This window comes from Myotis lucifugus, unplaced genomic scaffold (assembly GCF_000147115.1).
Source record: "Myotis lucifugus unplaced genomic scaffold, Myoluc2.0 scaffold_106, whole genome shotgun sequence".
NCBI lineage: Eukaryota > Metazoa > Chordata > Mammalia > Chiroptera > Vespertilionidae > Myotis > Myotis lucifugus.
The window spans coordinates 1,398,776-1,419,795 of NW_005871154.1; the positions used below are offsets into that span (position 1 = coordinate 1,398,776).

General features: G+C 38.3%; 1 protein-coding gene across 1 annotated transcript in view; it reads left to right on the forward strand.

Annotated features, from left to right (window-relative positions):
- Positions 1-21,020, forward strand: part of GRM5 (glutamate metabotropic receptor 5) — a gene marked incomplete at its 5' end in the record, with an annotated part of 280,548 nt that overhangs the window by 188,006 nt on the left and 71,522 nt on the right. Inside the window, 3 exon segments of the mRNA XM_023757379.1 lie at positions 3,528-3,774; positions 10,000-10,168; positions 17,213-17,339. Of these exon segments, the coding sequence (XP_023613147.1) occupies positions 3,528-3,774; positions 10,000-10,168; positions 17,213-17,339 (543 nt within the window).

The window sequence follows — 21,020 nt, forward strand, 5'->3', positions numbered from 1 at the left end:
GCTTGCTTTTATTCTCCAGAGTCTTAACCATAAAACATAGTGACTAAAAGTTATTATGATTTACTAGTACATTTTGATATAGTTACTATTTATAAAGGACCTACCTTGTGCCAGGCCTTGTGTGAGGTACTTATGACTTTCCTATTTAATTCTCATATCACCCTTGCAAGGTGAAGGTCTTCATTTAACAAATGATTAAATTTAATCTTAGAAGAGTTAAGTAACTTTTCCAAGTCACAGAGCTAGGAAGACATAAAACAGGAATGTAAACCTAGATCTCTCAATTCTGCTAATAAGACAAAAAAATAAAAGAATGAGAATCAACTACCACATGTTTAATAGACATAAAAACACTCATTGCTGAATTCTGATAGTGAGTTTGGAGATGACCTCAAAGATGGCCTATTTTTAGTCAGTTTTCTGGAAGTAGTATCAATCAGGTGAGTAACTCTGCCTCTATTTAAAGATTTAAACAGAGGAAGGTAGGCAATTGACTAACTTGAGTTCAAATTCTCTGTCCCGTAAGTGTGCCTACATTGCTATAGTAAGGTATTCAGGGTGCCTGTGAGAGGAGTAGAGAAAGTAATAGAGAGTTTGGAAGGGCAAGTTTAATTTTAGGATCTGCAATCATGGTGGTCTTCATGAAGGAAGTGCTCTTGGAGCCTTTGAAAGTAGGTAGGATTAGTGTTAGTACATTCAAGGAGGAAAAGAAAATAGTAGTAATGATCTATTTAGAAGGGACAGTTCTTTAATTATTTCAACAAATATTTGTTGAGGACCCACTATGTGCCAGGCACTGTTCTAGGCACTGAGTAGTGAAAAGAACAGAAAAAAATCCCATATCTCATGAGTTTTCATTTCAGTGGGTAGATGAGACAGACCATAAATAAGACAGATATATAAAATACATAGCATTTTAGGTGGTGGTAAGGAGAAAAATAATATTGGGGGAGGAGATAGGGAAAGTGTGGAAAGAGAGGGGTGGAAATGCATTTTAGGCAGGATATCCAGAGGTGCTCTCACAGAGAGAACGATATTTGAGTCAAGACCTGAATTGGGGAAGGAATGCTCTGCAGATCTCTGAGGCAGCACATTCCAGGTAGAAGGAACAGTAAGTACAAGGTCCTTGAGGCAGAACCACACCTGGGCATATTTGAAGATCAGGGAGGAGATTAGAGTGCCTAGAGAGGAATAATTTAAGTGCAGAGGACCAGGAAGGAGTCAGAAGGGTAAGGGTGGAGCACCACGAGCTAAACTTCTGTATGACTTCTTGGGTCACTGTAAGGACTTGACTTTTTCTTTCAGTAATAAGGGAGCCACTGGTTAAGTTTGATGAAAGGAGTGTCATGATCTGACATATTTTAACAGAATTTTTCTGGCTATTTTGTTGAAAATTGGCTTGAGTAGAAGGAGGATGGGCAAAGGTAGAAAACAGACCAGTTAAAAGACTATTGCTGTAATCCAGGCAGGAAATGATATATCGTGAACCTGGCAGAGGTAGGTAGATCTAAATGAAATGGTTTAATTCTGATGTCTTTAGAAAATAGATCAAATAAGATTTGAGAAGTTAGGAAGGAAAGAGAGGAATTAAAAGTGCCCCCAATATATTTGACTTAGCACCTAGAGGAATTTCCAGCAGCAGATTGGGAAATGAGGAAGTATGAATATACTCAGTGTAGAGAAGGAAATTGTAAGATTTGGCTGGCAGCCTGGGGCCAGCTTCGAGTCTTGAAAAGGAAGCAGGCTTCCTCTTCTTACACTTGTCAGGATTAATTATGCTAGTTTTTCTAGTGATCCTCTGTATTAGTACTCAGGGAAATTTAAGAGTGTCAGCATTTTTTGCCAGCAATCAAGAACAGGATAATATGTCTCTATAGTTTGAAAACTCATCAAGAACCATGCTATCTTGAAAGAGTTCCTTTTTATCCCACTTAAAGAAAACTTTTCACCAAATGACAAACCTCTGATGTTTCTTTCATCTTCTTACCATGTTCTTCCTATATGTCTCATTCCTCTGCATTCTTCAGTCACTGGGCCTGGTAGTAAATTCTACCTCCTATGACCTATACACTCCTGCCCATAACCATGTCCTCTGCCCTAGACTAGGTCATTTTCAACTATCACTGGGATTGTTGCATTGCCTCCTGACTCCATTCCTACATCCCTTTAAATCTTTTCCACACTGTAGCCAGATTGGTCTTTCTAAAATAGAAATCCGATCAGTTTCCTTCCTACTTTAAATACTATAAAGGATCTCCATGTTCTTATAATAAAGTACAGCAAACTTAAAGTGACTTAATCAGTCCCATCTTCCTCTACTACTTCAGTTCTCCCCATTCTCCTACCTCCCATTCCATGTTCTGGCCATTTCAATCTTTGTAAAGTTTCCCAAACACAGTGTGCTCTAGCTCATCTGTGTACCTTCAGACATGTTTGGAACCCTCTTCCCTTCTACTCTTCATCCAGCTGATACTCAGCCATAATGCTCAGCTTCAGTGAGCTTCTGGGTCTGGTGCCCTTCCTGAATCAGTCCTACCTCAGCACTTGTCAAACCAGATGCTCATCTGCCCTCTAGACTCTAAGTAAACAAGAGCAAGGATCATGTCTCTCTTGTTCAACATTATGTCCCCCAATCTCAGCAAGTTTTGAGCAGTCACTCCATAACTGTTGAATTCAATAACCCGTATTGAACGTTAATTATTTAATGCCACTTTCCAAGAGCCCTTCATTGGAAGGGATCACCCCCTCTTTGGGCCTCTATGGATTTTAACTCCACTTACTTATATAACAGATTTACCACCTTATACCTTTCACTTTAGTTATGTAATTTATCTCTATTATTGAGCAAGTTTCTTCTTAAGTGCAGAATACATGTTCAATTCATCTTTGTAGTTTCTCTAGCTCATCTGCCACATAGCTTTATATATGTACAGACTCCAATAAAAGTTTATTGAATTAATGAATGAATGAATGGAACTTAAATGTTGTATTTAATAATTTCCAAATAGTCTAATTTATGGAGAGCATATGCTTTGAGGTTGGAATGGCAGGTGATAAATCTAAATAGGTAAGTTGAGGCAAGATAGTGGAGGATCTAGTTTACTCAGCTAAGTAAGAACTTAATAGTTTAGACACTGGAGATTTGTTGAGGATTTGTTGAGGTATGTGATCACAGCTGCGTTCAGGGAGATTAATCCATCCTTGAGATAACTTTTGTGGTAGATAAGTGTAGCGCTATCCTGCATCCATTCCCAGAGTTGGGTAAAGGGGTAAGTGAACCTTGGTGCTGTTAGGGATTCAGGTCCTTTGGGATTGTGATGGGGGTGGGGGGGAGGGGAAACACATACAGGAAGTAGAAGACAATTACTAGTCATAGTATGTTGGCTGTTGGGTCGTAGTTTTACCTCTGGTTCTAGCTATAATATCACTCCACTGCATTCTCTAATTATTCAAAATTATTCAGAGTCTTAGATGTACTTATAGTTGAATTAAATCTCAAAGTTAATTCTTAATTTGTTTCCCAACAGGTTCTCTGACTCTGAGAACACATCACGTTCAAGATTCCAAAATGGGATTTGTGATCAATGCGATCTACTCCATGGCCTATGGCCTTCACAATATGCAGATGTCCCTCTGCCCAGGCTACGCGGGCCTGTGCGATGCAATGAAGCCCATCGATGGACAGAAACTTTTGGACTCACTGATGAAAACCAATTTTACTGGAGTTTCCGGAGATATGATCTTATTCGATGAGAATGGAGACTCTCCAGGAAGGTATTGTTACAATTCCCCTCTAGACAATAGATCCTGAACAACAGCCATCTCTTGATCCTGAGGTGCCTGTTTATCTCCAGGCATCCTGGTCATGTTTGACTAGCTCCGACATCACAAAGTGAGAAGAGACAGAGAGGGAAAGCCCTATTTCCTGTGGCCAGGGAAACATATTGATGCTGATGTGCAAAACATGGTCTTGGAATCATCCCCATATTTCAGAGATGTAAACATAGAAGCAGGGGCCTCGCGTTATCATAGATCATCAAAAACAAGTTCTGTTTGCCATGTTATTCCCTGTATTCTGATCTCTTCTTGGGTCATGAAACTATTCTGAAACAGGAACAATTCAATCTCTGGTATTCCAGAAATAGGCATGAGGCACTGTTATGTTGTTTGCTGTACCTACAGAGAGTTACAAGTCATATTTTATTTTCTTATCCTCCAACTGGAGCACTTTCTCCCTTCTCAAGGACTAAATTGCCTTTTTCTCTGAAATTTCACCTTCCATTACTTATAGAGAGGAGCCTGAAAATATGAACTTACACATAATTACAGGTCAGCCTCCAGAGAAAGTCCTGAAGTGCCTAGAACTTATCAAAATTCACATCTATTTCATACTCCAAATTCTTAAGTGACTCTTCACATGGAACTTTTAATCCATGAGAGACGGTGTCATTGAAATGATATTCTGGGTTGTAGCAAGGCTGGGTCTTCACTCCGCCTTGCTGCAGAACAATTGGGGTCCTTTGGTCTCCCCCCTGTTAAATTCCAGGTACTCTTCCCATAGCAGATTATGTTTGACAGCTGCGCTTGCAGGGGGTGACCTTACACAGTGTTTGCAGTTGACTGTGCCAAAAGGTTTCAAGAGTCTCTCCAGGACTCATCACCTAGGTGCCTACACCTTGGGTTAGCTTGGCCCATATTCCCGAGGTAAGCTGGAGCTTGTCTCTGATGCAGCCCTTACCATTTCATACTAAACTGGACTTCTCAGTTACAGCTGGGGTCAAGTCATGCAGCCAAGAGGAAAGCTGGATATTTTCTCTATTCTAGAGATGTGAAGACTATTGCTCCAGACAGGCTGTTAGCTAAGATTAGCTGACTTTTCACATGTGGTTTTCTAATTTTTGGCTATTCAGTTTATCCATTACAGGAAGTGAAGGGTGCAGAGTGGGAGGGAGAGAGACAAGCATTTACCCAGGGTCAAAATTGGCATCTGCTGTAATGCTTCTTGGGGCAGGTAGACCAATGAGCTCAGTCTTTGGGCTTAGGTCAAGGCCTGTGCTCTGGTATCTACACATGGATTTAGCAGTCCTGTATGCATCCTCACCGTACTGACATCAGCTTGGGATTGTTCACAGATGTTGTGATTACAGCTTCACCATTCAGTTTTCATTTCATATATGCAAGCCAGTTCCACAAACCAGAGAGTGAATAAATGGTTCAGTTCTATTCCATTGGAAAATCGTAACGAGTCACTGTCTCATTTATAATCCTTCAAATATGCTGTAATGAGATACATTTCCGATGCTGGTTCTTAACCTTTCTTTGGAGCATGAATCTCTTTAAGACTCAGATAAAATTTCTAAATATTCTCTTAATAGTAATATACCTAACGTTTTACAAACAATTTCTGGGAATTCACAGTTGTTTAGAGATTTCCCATGCATTACTAAGGTTGGGTATTATATTAACTCATTAATAAATGATCAGAATTGGCTTCTGAGGGCATGAGCCAGACTTAGGAAAAAGTGGTTTGAAACTTTTTGTTTTTCCAACAAATCCAGTTATATTTACAAAATAAATAAAACTAACATTTATTGAGTGTGTGTTCTGGGTCAAACACTAAGCTAAATCCTCTACATTTGAATCCTATGGGATAAGTAATATTATTATTCTCTTTTCCAGATTAAGGTTTACAAACTGAGGCTCACAAAGGTTAAGTAACTCACCCAAAGACAGTCTAATAAATGGTAGTCAATATTCTTACTCAGCCTGCTGGGCTTCAACTCCTAACCATATACAACACCCTGCCAATTAATCACAATTTTAAAAAGCCATTGTTTTCTGATAAATGTATTTGAAGGCATTATGTTGTTAGTTCTGCGGATTAAAAGTTACAGCTTTGCTAGATCAAAGGCATTCCAAACCAGAGGAGCCTGGGGTGGTCAAGTGTTCCCTTAAAATGCCAGAGTCCCACAGCCAGAGCCTAAACAGAGGAAGCTGGGAGAGGTGGCAGCTCACTTAGGCACACACCCTTGTGGGTCATTGGAGAGTAAACTAGAATCATTGCTTTTCAACCTCACATCTAATTAGCGTCCTATCGGTTCACAATTCTTTAAGGAAAACCTTGGTGCCAGGTGTGTTACAGAATTCAAAATGTTTGAATGTACAAGAGGTTATAGTCCTCTAATGCCCCTGGCATGCTGTGGAGCAGCACTTCTTTATCAACACATTAATATTTCTGCAGCAAAACATGAATATTCACATGAAGTGTGATAAATAGACTGACTATCAATAGCCTCATGACAGTGTGGGCCAGGTTCTGTCACTAGGTAAGTTCAGATAGGCTTCTGTTATACTGCCAAGTAAAGGTAAAAGTAAAACAAAAAAAAAAACAAACAAAAAAAAGTGTGGTTTTCAGAGCTCTAAGGAATTCGGAATTACAGCTAAGAAATGTGGACCTTTACTATTTACCATCAACGGTATAGATTACAGGTCAGCAAACTATTGTCTGCAGGTCAATGAGAGTCTGCTCTCTTTATAAATAAGATTTTATTGGAACACATTTGCACTCATTTGTTTAGATACTGTTTTGTGGCTGCTTTCACATGACACTAGCAATGTAGAGAAGTTCCACAAACCAGAGGCAGTTTCGCATAGCCTGAAGTATTTACTGTCTGCCCCTTTACAACAAAAGTTTTTCAACCTCTGGTATAGAGTTCATTGAAAACTAAGATTTCAGAGGCATTGTCATGGTCTGGAACTGACCATAATTGGACAGAGGAAACATGGAGAGTCAATGTCAGACCAATGACTACTTAAAGCAAAAATTTTAACATTATATTGTGAGATAAGTGAATGTAAAATATGTGAATGTAAAATATTTGACAACATGAAGGAAGGGGATATACATGGGCAAGGTTCTTATATTTTACATTAAGTGGCACATTAACTTTAAGTAAAAAATAAGATAAATTAAGAATACATATTGTAATCCCATAAACACCCACTTAAATTTTAATACAAGAGGAATAGCTAAAAAGCCAATAGAGGAATTCTAAAACCCAAATTATCCCAAAAGAAGTCAGGAAATGAGGAACAGATGGACAAAATCAGAGTGACAAGTAGTAAACAAGGGTAGGACCCTAGAAATGTGCAGATACTGAGCTGGTTTGCACACTGATTCTTATTATGTGGCCCTGTTCATAGAAGGGTCATACAGATGATCTGTTTCAACATGCTAACTTCCATGGGAGAAAATTGAGTTTCAGAGAAAGGAAGAGGAACGGTCAAGGTTACATACTCAATTAGTAACAAGAAAATGAGACTATACAGACCGTAGGCATAACTTTTGGTCAAACGAACTCTGCGGTCTCCTTTACTCTGTGATTATACCACCCCAAAGGCATAGGTCATTATAATTACTTTGTTGTAGGGACCAGTGTTTGGAGAGCCCATTACATTGACTAACAGAATATTTACCACATTTTTAAGAATTAAACTTTTTTTAGACCTGGCTGGTTTGGGGTAATGGTTAGAGTGTCAGCCCACAGACGGAAGAGTTGTGGATTCAATTCTTGGTCAAGGGCACATACCTCAGTTACATGTTCTATCCCTGACCAGGTCGGGGAGAGTGAGGGAGGCAACCAATCAATGTGTCTCTCTCCCATCATTTTTTTTCTATCTCTCTCTCCCCTTTCTCCCTCTCTTACATTCTCTCTCTAAAAAATCAATGGAAAAATATTCCCCAGTAAGGATTTAAAACAAACTTTTTTTAAAAAAATCACCTTGGCATCAGAATTATAGACTGAGAGGACCCTAGTAGCCATATAAATCCCATGCTCTCTACAATGCCCTCCAGCAAATGATGTTTCAGTTCCTCTGACAACAATCTTGCTTCAGCCCATTGGGTAAGGAGAACCTCACTATTTCTGAGGAAGCCTGCTTTAATTTTCAGAAAGTTATAATCACTCAGTTATTTCTGTAACTGAGCCCTGCTTTCCTTTAGTTTCTGTTTATGCTTTAATAGAACACATTTTTTCCTTTTGGTTAAAATGTATTTTAGATTTTTTAGCCATGTAGACAATTAATATTTTAAAATCTTCGGGATATTTATCCTGAAATTATGGCCAGTTAAAGAAGTGGTAAAATTTTTTTCATGTTTATTTTTTGAAAACTAAATCCTTTCACTTTTCACTAATTCTCCTATAGAAAAAAAAGGCATGCTTATAGCAATAATAGCCTTAAAATGTAGAGTAGTTCAGATTTCTGCAATATCTAAACAATGGGAAATTGATTTCTTAGCTCTTCCGAATAGATTTCGATAATGGAGCCGAAAGGCTGAGGTTAGGTCTTGGCTCAGCTGCTGGCATGTTCTGCAATCAGGTCAGACTCACTACCTTACTGAGTTTCAGTTCCATTAGCTGTGGAATTAACAGTTTGGGCTAGATCTTTTCAGAGTTAAGAATTGGTAGAATTGGATTGATGGCTTATTTGGGGGTGAATAATGAAACCCTCAGATCTGTTCAAATCAATAGCAGCAAAGAGAGAAGCCTCCTGACACCTACATTTCTTTCCTCTTTCCAGCCTGGAATGTTCAAAAGTTACTGGCTCACAGAGTCACCTTTAGAAGAGCTAAAAGCCCAATATATTTGAAGTAGCCAATGACATCATATATATAAGTCCTTTTTACCTGTGTTCTATGTTCTAATATCTCAGCTTAGTAGCCATGGGGTAACTGGCAGAGTGGAAAGATGTAGGACTCAGTTTTGTATCCTATAGATTGGTGTGTTTTTTTGTTTTAGAAATGGAATTTGGACAGCTACTCAAAATTGTTACCAACTGCGAATAAAACACTGTAGAACTATCCTTTGGCCACTGAATAGCCAACAAAACTTAAGAATGAGTTAACGTTCTGAAAAAGATACTACAGTAAAACATGTGATCGGAAATTAAACCAGATTGGTATCATTTTACAATGAATGTCCAAACAGATTGATGTCAGATTTGTTCTTAGCATCTATGTGCCGAGTATTGGTCTGACTATGACAATCTGCAAATTGAACCCCAAAGCTAGAAAGTTTTCCATCCATGTCAATTTCCAGATAACTAAGTATGCTGAGCATGGACGGTTGCAGGAGGCATTCATAAGAGCCCATCTGCCAATCCTGTAAGTCCTGGGAGGGAGTATCAGACGGTACTATGTGAAAGCACTGTGCACCTAAGACATACCTACAGGTATGTCTATAGGAACTGACACAGTGATTCTACTACTCATCCAAGGTACCCAGATTGAAAAATTATTTCAGAAATGATTCTCTGGTAATGTTCTTAATATAAGAAAAATCACCTAAACATCAATTTTCCCTCTTTACATCGCTATCCCTATGCTCAAAATAAGAATAACAGCTAATCATTCACAGGGTGCTAGTATATCTGGGGATTTTTACATTACATGAGGTTCTTTAGAAGCTATTTTTAGGCTTATTTTAAATATCACTGCAGGTATCCTTATAGAATGACTTTTGCCATTGATAAAGGATAAAGTAAGAAAGGAAAACCAGGCCCTCTCCAAATTACCCCCACATTCCCTATAGCTGAAGATTAAAGATTTACCAAATTTCTCACTTGGTTAGAAAAGGGAAATTTTCTTTTACTTGAGTGGAGATGAAAACCTTTCTATCTTTTTTAGGAGCCTAAGAGCAGTACTTGTTTAAACTTCTTGAAGTTATTTCAAAACTTGTCTTTCATCCTGCTAAGGTCAGGTCACCTTCTCAGATGGGATTACTTTCTATTTCAGGTGTATGCTTGAATTAAAAAAAAAATAGTCTCTCTGAAGACAAAGTGAAAACGACAGGTTTTTTGTTGTTGTTAGTCTTAGTGTACTGTCATGGAAAATTCCAGTATCACTAATTTTTTACATTGTTTGGGAATGAAATCTTTCGATTTTTCATGGCTGAGATTTTATATTGTTAGATGAATAATTGTTACATTCTCATTTCTAAGGTATGAAATAATGAACTTCAAGGAAATGGGAAAAGATTATTTTGATTATATCAATGTTGGAAGCTGGGACAATGGAGAATTAAAAATGGATGATGATGAGGTATGGTCCAAGAAAAACACCATCATCAGATCCGTGTGCAGTGAACCATGTGAGAAAGGCCAGATAAAGGTAAAATGGAGTCCATGTTTCTTTAATGGTTGTGGTAAATTCAGAACCAGAAGTGTTCATTATCTTTGGCTGTTGTTTAAAATTTTAGATACCTGTTTTTTTATATTATAAGCTTTTAATGTCAGAAACTGTGTTGTTTACTTTTTTCTCATTGATTCCTCATGATATCTAGTATGACCCACAATAGGCTTAGTGCTTGAACTCACTGAACCAACTGATGAGCCATGCTTGCCCACACCCTTTCTATTCATGTAAGCCTTTAAAGACATACTTCCTGGGAAGAAATAGTTCACAGTTGGAGATTACATTAATTGGTAATTATCTTAACGAATATTTACCAAACTCCTACTAATGTAATGGTTTATATCAATGGTTAAAAAAAGTAAGTTAGATGCCTTTACTATCAGAAGAGTTATAATTTAGATGAGGAAAAACATCATGGGCACAGAAAACTAATATCATGTAAAATGGGATGACTTTATTAAGAAAGAAAAAAGGGGAGCTATATAAGTTCATACAAAATAAAGGGAGAAATTTCTTCTGAATAAAATGTCAGACATTGCCCCATGAACTAGAAGGTGAAGATTCAAGAGTAGAGTTCTGAAACATAAATAATGAACGAAGAGACAAGATAGAAGTACACTGTGGTGATGAGGGTCCTGAATTGTGGAAGAAACAGTGAGAATAGAAAGGGAGCAAGGGAGATGCTTGAGATGAACATTACAGGTAGACTCAACAAACCCTGGCTACCAATTGGATGTATGATTGGAGAAGAGAAAGAAGTTTGAGCCAATTGTGATTTTGACTCTTAGTAACTAGAAAGTACCATTGTCAGGAACAAAAACTGAAAATAGTTTTAGAGAAAAGGCAATGGGTTAATTTGGGGCTTGTTGGTTTTGAGATATCTAATCAGTGGTAGAAAATATTGATCTATAACAATGAAAAATAAGGCTGAGGATACAGACTTAGGAATTGAACATAGCTAAAGTTGAAACTGATTGAGGTGATAAGATCGCTGCACCTGAAAGTACAGAGAGAAGATAAATGTGTGCCAAAAATATAGAACTTGAAGAAGCTGCAGGAAGAAAAGGTATTCCTGGTTGGTATGGTTCAATTAGAGCAGTGATTCTCAACCTGTGCATCGCGACCCCTTTGGGGGTTGAATGACCCTTTCACAGGGGTCGCCTAAGACCATCGGAAAACACATATATAATTACATATTGTTTTTGTGATTAATCACTATGCTTTAATTATGTTCAATTTGTAATAATGAAAATACATACTGCATATCAGATATTTACATTACAATTCATAACAGTAGCAAAATTACAGTTATGAAGTAGCAACAAAAATAATTTTATGGTTGGGGGTCACCACAACATGAGGAACTGTATTAAAGGGTCGTGGCATTAGGAAGGTTGAGAACCACTGAGTTAGAGTGTCGACCCAAATGCCAAAAGATCAAGGCCTTGATTACTGGCACATGCCCAGGTTGTGGGTTCAATCCCCAGTTGGGGTGCTTGAGGGACAGGGTGAGGAACAAATAGAGAACCAGAGAGCATGGTGGCATGTAAGACAGTGGTCAATCTAAGCAAGATGTCAAGGAAGAGAAGGACTGAAGGGAAGACATGAGAATTGGGATTAGCCCTTCACTTGGATCCTTCTGGAAACAGGAGACTACTAAATTGAATAGAAGAGAATAACTGAGCAACACAAAATGTATGGTGAAAAGCAGGTAAGGGAATAGTCTGGCAGTTTGAGGACAATATAAAGCTACTTTTATACTAAACTAGAGGCCCAGTGCACAAAAATTTGTGCACTCGAGGGGAGGGTCCCTCAGCCCAGCCTGTGCCCTCTCGCAGTCTGGGACCCCTCGGGGGATGATCACCTGCTAGCTTAGGCCTGCTCCCTGGGGGATTGGGCCTAAGCTGGCAATCAGACATCCCTCTGGCAGCCTGGCAGCCCTCGGGGGATGTCCACTTGCCAGCAGGGAGCAGACCTAAGCTGCAGTTGGACATCCTTAGCGCTGCTGAGGAGGCAGGAGAGGCTCCCACCACCACCGCTGTACTGGCAGCCATCAGCCTGGCTTGTGGCTGAGCAGAGCTCCCCCATATGGGAGCGCACTGACCACCAGAGGGCAGCTCCTGCATTGAGCGTCTTCCCCCTGGTGGTCAGTGTGTGTCATAGTGACCAGTCATTCCCAGTCTTTCTGCTGTTAGGGTCAGTTTGCATATTACCTTTTTACTATATAAGATAGAGGCCTGGTGCACGGGTGGGGGCCCGCTGGGGTACCTGGCCAGCCTGGGTGAGGGGCTGATGGCTATTTTCAGGCTGGCCACACCCCCTTTAGGGTGGGGGTCCCCACTGGGGAGCCTGGCCAGCCTGGGTGAGGGGCTGAGGGCCATTTTCAGGCTGGCTGGTGACTGACGCTCCCAGCCTCTCCTTTTTTTCTTTTTTTCTTTTTATTCTGGGATTTATTTACCTTCTATAATTGATACTTTGTTGCCGTCTCTGGAGCTGAGAGCCACTCCTGCTCGCTGCAGCTCTGAGGCCACGGCCGGCTGAAAGCAGGTATCTGGGGTTTGTTTAGCTTCTATAATCGAAACTTTGTTGCTTTTGGAGCTCAGAGCAGGCGGGGAACCTTGGCTTCCTCCATCACCTGAGCAAGCAAGCCTCCTGCTCGCTTCAGCTGCGTGACTGCCGGCCGCCATCTTGGTTGGGTTAATTTGCATATCTTGCTGATTAGCCATTGGAAGGCATAGCGAAGGTATGGTTAATTACCATGTTTGTCTATTATTAGATAGGACTAGAGGCCCAGTGCACGAAATTCGTGCACTCGCGGGGGGGGAGTCCCTTAGCCCGGTCTGTGCCTTCTCACAGTCCGGAAGCCCTCAGGGGATGTATGACTGATGACTTGGGCCCATGGGGAGCGGGCCTAAGCTGTCAGACATACATCCTTAGAGCTGCCGTGGAGGCAAGAGAGGCTCCTGCCACCGCCGCTGCGCCTGCCCAGCTCAGGGCTTCTGGCTGAGTGGTGCTCCCCCTGTGGGAGCACACTGACCACCAAGGGGCAATTCCTGCCTTGAGCATCTGCCCCCTGGTGGTCAGTGTGAGTCATAGCGACCGGTCATTCTGCCATTCAGTTGATTTGCATATTAGCCTTTTATTATACAGGATGAGGTCTGGCTACACAGGAAATAATCCAGTGAAAGAAGGGGATAAAGGTATAATAAAAATTAAATGGGGCTTATTTGTTGGAATACAATGTCCTAGGGGAAGAAAGATCAATTATCAAAATACAGTATTAATCAAATAGTTATTTAAGTACTATAGGATGCTCCAGGCATTATACATACCTAAAGCAGCTGGCTTGCTCTTTTCAATCAACCACATCTTCACTCTGTTTAAAAGACATTTGAGGTATTTGTTCATTGAATATTTCAGTATCAATTATAAAGTCTTCAAAGGGTCATCATGAAGATTTAGTAAGCATAAGATCAGAAGAAAGAATGATAAGATAAGCGAAGATAAATATAAATTTATTAATATCTGCTAAATAGCTCAATGACTTATGCAGTATCTGAAAATTTCCTCGTGTTTTGTATATGAGGGTTGGTCAGCTATGTCTCACAGGCCAAATCTGACTTCCTGCCTGTTTTGTAAATAAAGTTTTATTGAAATACAGCAATGTTTATTTCTTTATGTATTGTTTATGACTGCTTTCACATTTGCTATTGTAAATAGAGTTGCATAGTTGGATTTCAGTAGCGACTGCATGGCCTACAAAGCCTAAACCATTTACTCTCTGGTCCTTTGCAGAAAGTTTGCTAACCTTTAACATAAAATGATAGTCTGCATCTTGGCCAATCATCTTTCAGTTAAACACTTCACGTGAAATTCTTTATGGACTCATTCAGAATATCGATTATTCACAATTTCCAGTTCTTCCTGTAGAAATATTATTCTGTGTAAATTACCTCTTGGACATTGTTTTAACCCTTCATAGCAATACAGTTTGAACATTTAACTTTAAAATACTGAATGGCTGATTTGAGAGATTCCTATATAATATGCATTGATCTATACCCTTTTATATAGAGGACTGGAGAGCATCCACAGATTTTGGTATCTTCTGGGAGTCCTGGAAACATTGCCCTACAGATACCAAGAGACAACTTAAGTTTCTGTGGAGTCAAAAATTATATGTGGTTTTCGGACTGTGCAGAGTGAGGGGAGATGGTGTTTGGCATCCCCAGCCCTTGCATTGTTCAAGGATTAACTGCATATACTTTTCTACCCCATTCTACTAAGATCAACTTACACAGTGGAAGAATTTGATTCCCTATTATAATATTTTAAATACTAGTTAACTTGTAATAATTTTTATGTAGTCTTTTTAATCCCAAATTCTATTTTCCTAACCAGATCTAATTTTCACTCTATTGAATATAAAATTGACAACATTTTCTTAATATGTTTTAAGGTTGTCACTTAGCAACTTCATTAATGATATCAACATCTTATGGCATTGTTCAGATTTACTAACTTAGTTGAGTCCATGAAAGGACATTAGTTTAGCAAAGATTCAAATATGTTACATATTGTTATTCATAAAGAAAGCAGCACTACTTCCAGGATGTTCAAAAAGAATGGGAATTACTATGAAAGAGAATTGTCACCATCTCTTGTATTCAAAATGAATGTGAACAGAACATATGTAACAAGTGAAATAAAGTAAAACAAATCAGTTTTGAATGATCAGAAGGAGACATATTACTTGTCACCACGGATTCAAAATAATATTGTAATATTTGAATTAATCTTGGAGAAGGGCATAAACTTATTCTGGTAAAAAAAATGAAATTCACAAACCAGTATGAATTGAACCACAGGAAGTCAGCATATTTCTAGAAGGAAAAATGCAACTGCTTTTGTTTGCCAGGCCCTGCTAAGAAAGAGAATTCTTCAGTATTTGAAATGTGTCTGATTGCATTACTAGTACTTGTCCAATGATAGTTTTACCATTTTTACCAGTGTGGTTGAAATTACCCCAAAAATGAAATTAATTTCTCTGGATGAATATTTATATGCACACTACTAGTAAAACAGTTAACATTTTTAGCATTCTACAGTTTACAAATCACTGTGGTATTTTTTAATCCTTAAATTCTGTTATTGGAACAAGATTCCTGAGTGTATTTTAGTAAAGAGAGACAAGTGCACAAATTACATACTATCCATCTAGGCAGGTTTTTTATTAAACTTTGCCGGATGGTAGAATAGTTCCATTTATAAAACTGTACATCAAAGGGTTTTGAATTTGACCAGGCTGTCCATTAATTGATCTCTGAAAAAGTTCAGTGGGCATTTAGTTTTAGCTACTGTATTTTACAACATTAAAAAGAAATCCTCAGGAAACCCTACAAAGGTAGGTGTATTTTAAAAGCAATGGTATTCGTTTGAAGAAATAGGATCAGCTGCAGGATGCATATCTACTTAGTGGGTATAAGTAAGACTAGAGCCATGGTACCTCTTGATTCCCAGGCCAGTACATCTTCCAAAATATCATGAACTCAATCTTTATATAGACCAAAAAGCCTCAGTGTTTAAGAACACGCGTCTTGAAGTCCAACAGCCACTGTTTGATTCTTCATTTACCCATATATGCTGTATGAGCTCACTATGCCTCCATTTCCTCCCTGGGGGGGGGGGGGGGAAAATGAGTAAAATAAAATCAGCTTTGTGATACAGAGATAACAGCATATGGAATTCACTAAATAGCCAGAAAATAGTCAATATCATTAGAGAGAATACTTTAGCTCGATTAAACAGGTCTAGTTAGCAATTTTGTCTCACTTCTCTGGTTATTATAAAGAAAGGACATTTTAACCTTTTTTGTCACCATTCCCTACTTCAAGCATGTCAAACTCATGGCCCGCGGGCTGCATGCCTTGCTTATTTGGCCCATGTTAGCCTTTGAGTTTGACATGCTTGCCCTACTTGTATCATTGCAGTGTGGAGAGCCAGCACAAGGGTGCTACAAAATAAGAAAGAGGTGCCACCTTACAACTGTATTTGGCTATAAATATCTAGACATTATTATTAGCAAAGATCCTTAATAGAGTCAGCAACTAAGACAAGAAATAGAGTGTAGTCATGGCTGTGTCTGGTTATTGCTGGTTATTAATCACAGTTTTAATTATTTATAGGAATGTTTAATGAATCTATCTCTATTCCACAGAGGCTATTCATGAACCAGGAGTGGGGTGGGAAAAGGCGTCCATTTCTAAAAAATAACATCTGAGACTCTTTCAACTGTCAAATTGCTTCAGTTCTTTTCTATTGCCTTAAAAAAATCAAATAGATGAAGAGGTATATAATAGTCTCAATGACCTTATCCCTATCCACCTTCATCCCAAGCAAATGAAAGCTACTAGAATAAGAAGGAATGGCTGAATTATTGAACCAGATTTTTAGTAGAAACAGATACCAAGTGATGAGCTCCCAAAAAGTTCAAATTCTCCCTCTTCATTCAATACAAATTCCTAAATATTTTTTTAACAATATGGATAGATTTTTTTTAACTTTAGCAGATGTACAATGTTTTTTGCTAAAATGTTTAGCTTTTGGAAGGAACCCAAGGTAACTATAGAGAGGAAAAAATCTTAATTTGAGGGAAAGAGAGGCACAGTCTCAAGAAAATTCAGTTACATACACATATATGTAGATGTATGTGTATTTATATGTGAACAAAACACAGGCACTTAATGAAATACAGGTATCTAAAGCTAATTATCCAAAGACTTACATTTAATTTAATTCTTGACCCTATCACCAGCAATGTTATGATACTGAACTGGTTACTTAACCTGTTTCTTTAATTATTTAATGAGAACATTAATACTTACACTGCCCATCTGGTAACATTTGAAATAGTTTATGTAAAGCCCTTTCTGCTGTACAAAGCAATACATTTGAATAAAAGATTTTGCTGGATTTTTATCTATGCAAAGAAATAATCAGAATTTTAAATATTTGCCTTAGGTGATCCGGAAGGGAGAAGTCAGCTGCTGTTGGACCTGTACACCATGTAAAGAGAACGAGTATGTCTCTGACGAGTACACCTGCAAGGCATGCCAACTGGGGTCCTGGCCCACTGATGACCTTACAGGTACTAGTACATGTATCACAATGTCAGCATAGGTGCAGCTCTCTCTTAAAAAAACAAAAACAAAAACAAAAAAACCCTGAAGAAGACACAAACATGGGAGGAGGGAGTCACATCAACAAGCATTTTTCATCTTGATGGCCTTGGTGTATGAATTTCCTTCAGAACAGAAACCTCCCAACACCTGGCTAATTGTGAAAATCTATAGATCTTACAGAGAGATTGGCTTATATTCCCACCCTTCCCACCAAACTAGATCAGAATCCCCAGGTTTTCATGCCATCCTGAGGATATTCTCAGAAATTTCTATGCAGGACCCCAGGTTACTGTCATTTGTGGAGGAAAGAGCTATTGGCCAGGAAGAAACTAGGATATGTCATGACATATCCAAGAGTAAAAAGGTTACACAGAATTGGGGAGATATTGATCTAAAACTCTTTGTTTCTCTTAGTGCTTTTCCTTAATCTAAACCAAGGACTTCCAACTAATGAGTTTTTAAATACTGTCAGCACAGGGCATGACTGATGTCTGATTGTTTTTTGTTTAGTTTTTCAGGGGGTGTGGTAGGGGGTGTTTGTTTTGTGTTATTTTGGTTTGGGTTTATTTTCTGCAAAAGATGTTAAGGAATGTGTCATTGTGTTCTAAAAATTATATTTCTAATTTTTACAATATAAAAACAGCATATGATAGCTTTCATCTTTCTTTATAATTTATTCAATGTATGTTATATGCCTGTTTGCCTCACTGAAATAAAGATACAACCTCTATCTTAACTTAATGAGGGAGGCAAAAAGATAAAAATATGATTCCAGTTAATTAACAGATTTGTGCAAATAGGAGTATGAGGAGTGGTCCTATGAGACTAATTTTTCAAAGAAAATAGAGAAAAAAACATCTCGATGCTTCATTTATGCTGGGAAAATATTTTTAAAATCCAAACTACAAGATGGGACTGTTGAAGTGGTCATAGATCTAGCTTAATTTTATAATTTTCATCCACAACCCTTATTAAAAACTATATAGATTGTGGTACAGACAAAATAAATTATTATCTACTTGGATATTTTTTTAAAATCTCAATAAGAGGGCCCACCACGTACTATGTCAGGTCATCATATGGTTTTGAAATTAAAATGGATTTAGCAGAGCTTTAGGCTAGAAGATTATAGCATCCTCAGTGTTAATCTCCATCCCTCACAGGACAAGAAACTATTCCTGGTAGTTATATTAGTTTATTCCAAAAGCCTGGTTCTCAAAGTCCTGAGATCCTGGGCCTTTTGAGACTAACTCACATTAAAGCTTTGTTTTCAGTGATTGGTATTTAAACAGAAAATGTTCCTTTTCTTAAAAAATAAAAAAAATCTGATTTAATGCAATATCTAAGTGCTGTGTATTAGCATTTGAATCCTATTTTTTAAAATATATTTTATTGATTTTTTACAGAGAGGAAGGGAGAGAGATAGAGAGTTAGAAACATCAATGAGAGAGAAACATCGATCAGCTGCCTCTTGCACACCTCCCACTGGGGATGTGCCCACAACCCAGGTACATGCCCTTGACCGGAATCGAACCTGGGACCTTTCAGTCTGCAGGCCAGCGCTCTATCCACTGAGCCAAACCGGTTTCGGCTTGAATCCTATTTTTACTATAGGACAATGAGCTTTCTGATACTCTTTTTTAAAAATATATTTTATTAATTTTTTACAGAGAGAAAGGGAGTGTGATAGAGAGTTGGAAACATCAATGAGAGAGAAATATCAATTCAGCTGCCTCCTGCACATCTCCTACTGGGGATGTGCCCACAACTAAGGCACATGCCCTTGACTGGAATCGAACCTGGGACCGTTCAGTCCACAGGCCAACGCTCTATCCACTGAGCCAAACCAGTCAGGGCCTGATACTCTTATATATCCCAAAACCAACTCAGTGCTGAACACATAGCCTTCAATAAATTTATTTGAATAGATGAACTATAGCCCACTTGCATACACACACAGTAACATGTCAGAAAGAAAAATGAACATGATTGGTTTTTGTGGGAGGGAAGTGAGAAGCAGTATTGTGGTCTTTACTTTTCTACTATTTCTTTACTTTTTTCAAATTTCTAATTTCAACATGTATTCTTATTAAATTGAACAACTATCTTGCCGATTCAACTATCTGCATGGTTAAGCACCTTGAAAGTGAGTATAATATTTCTTGTCCTACATTTTGTAAAACTATTCTGCTGACAGTGGACATGGTCTACTTCCATATTCATTCAGCAGAAAAAATATTTCTCCTTCTTATTTGCATTATAAAATACATGGTAGAGAAACTGAGATTGAAAACCAGATGTGATTATTTTTTTAATAAATCTTTATTGTTCAGATTATTACAGTTGTTCCTCTTTCTTCCCCCCATAGCTCCCCTCCACCCAGTTCCCACCCCACCCTCTACCCTTACCCCCCACTGTCCTCATCCATAGGTGTATGATTTTCGTCTAGTCTCTTCCCACACCCCCACATCCCTTCCCCCACCCCGAGAATTGTCAGTTCTATTTATTCACCAGTTTACTCTATTCATCAGATTTTTTTATTCACTTGATTTTTAGATTCACTTATTGATAGATATGTATTTGTTAGAGAAACTGAGATTGAAAACCAGATGTGGTTCTTATATATATTATCATCTTATTAGAAGAGAAACATTAATTTCCTCCGCTCTTGCTCTCTCTGTCACACACAGAGACATACATAAACACACACATATGTATAGAAAATTGTTTAAGTAATATAAAGTAAAAGAACGAGATATTTTAAATGACAATATTAGGAAAGACATAATTTAAATGTATGGCTACACAAGATCTCTCTGAAGGAGTGAAAATTAACTGAGACTTAAATGTTAAATAGAAATAGCTAGCAAAAAGAATCATGAGAAGAGCCTTTCTGGCTAAGGAAGAAGCGCATGTGAAGGTCTACATATGGGGAAGCAAATGGGAAAATGGTGTCAGAAGAGATCAGAAAGGCCTCAGGGGCTAGGACAGATAGAGCCTTGTAGAATATGCCCAGGATATAAGTATTTATTATTAAATACAAGGAGAAACACATGATTGCATGTATACCTTTAAAATAGTATTCTAATTTCCATGCGGGAGAATAATTTGGAGAGGGATAGAAAGTGGGATCAGGGAGACCAGTTGGGTGATTACCGCAGGTTGGCACTGCATGCAAGATTTCTTAGTGTCCTTGCCTGAACTGTGGATTGGAAAATTTGAAATAGACTTTGGAGTAGAATCAAGAGGATATACAGATGAATTGGCTGGAGTAAATATTAAGTAAGGCTACCAAATAATCTGCCTTGAAGGCTGGAGAAATAAATGCATTCTTTCATAAAAATAGTTTGATTTTAAGCAAGATCACTTTGAGATATCTTTGAGCTTTACAAGAGTGAATTAATTAATTTAACAAATTAAGGCCTTACAGTTTGTTCCAGAAAATGTAATAGGAACTGGAAATATAAAACGTAAAATACAGTCTATGTTTTCAAAAAACTTATAATCTAGTGGGAGAAAAGCATCTACACTGGTAATATAGTATATTAAAGGCAATAGGTAAAAATGAACAAAGTGGCCCTGACTGGTTTGGCTCAGTGGATAGAGCGTCGGCCTGCGGACCAAAGGGTCCCGGGTTCGATTCCAGT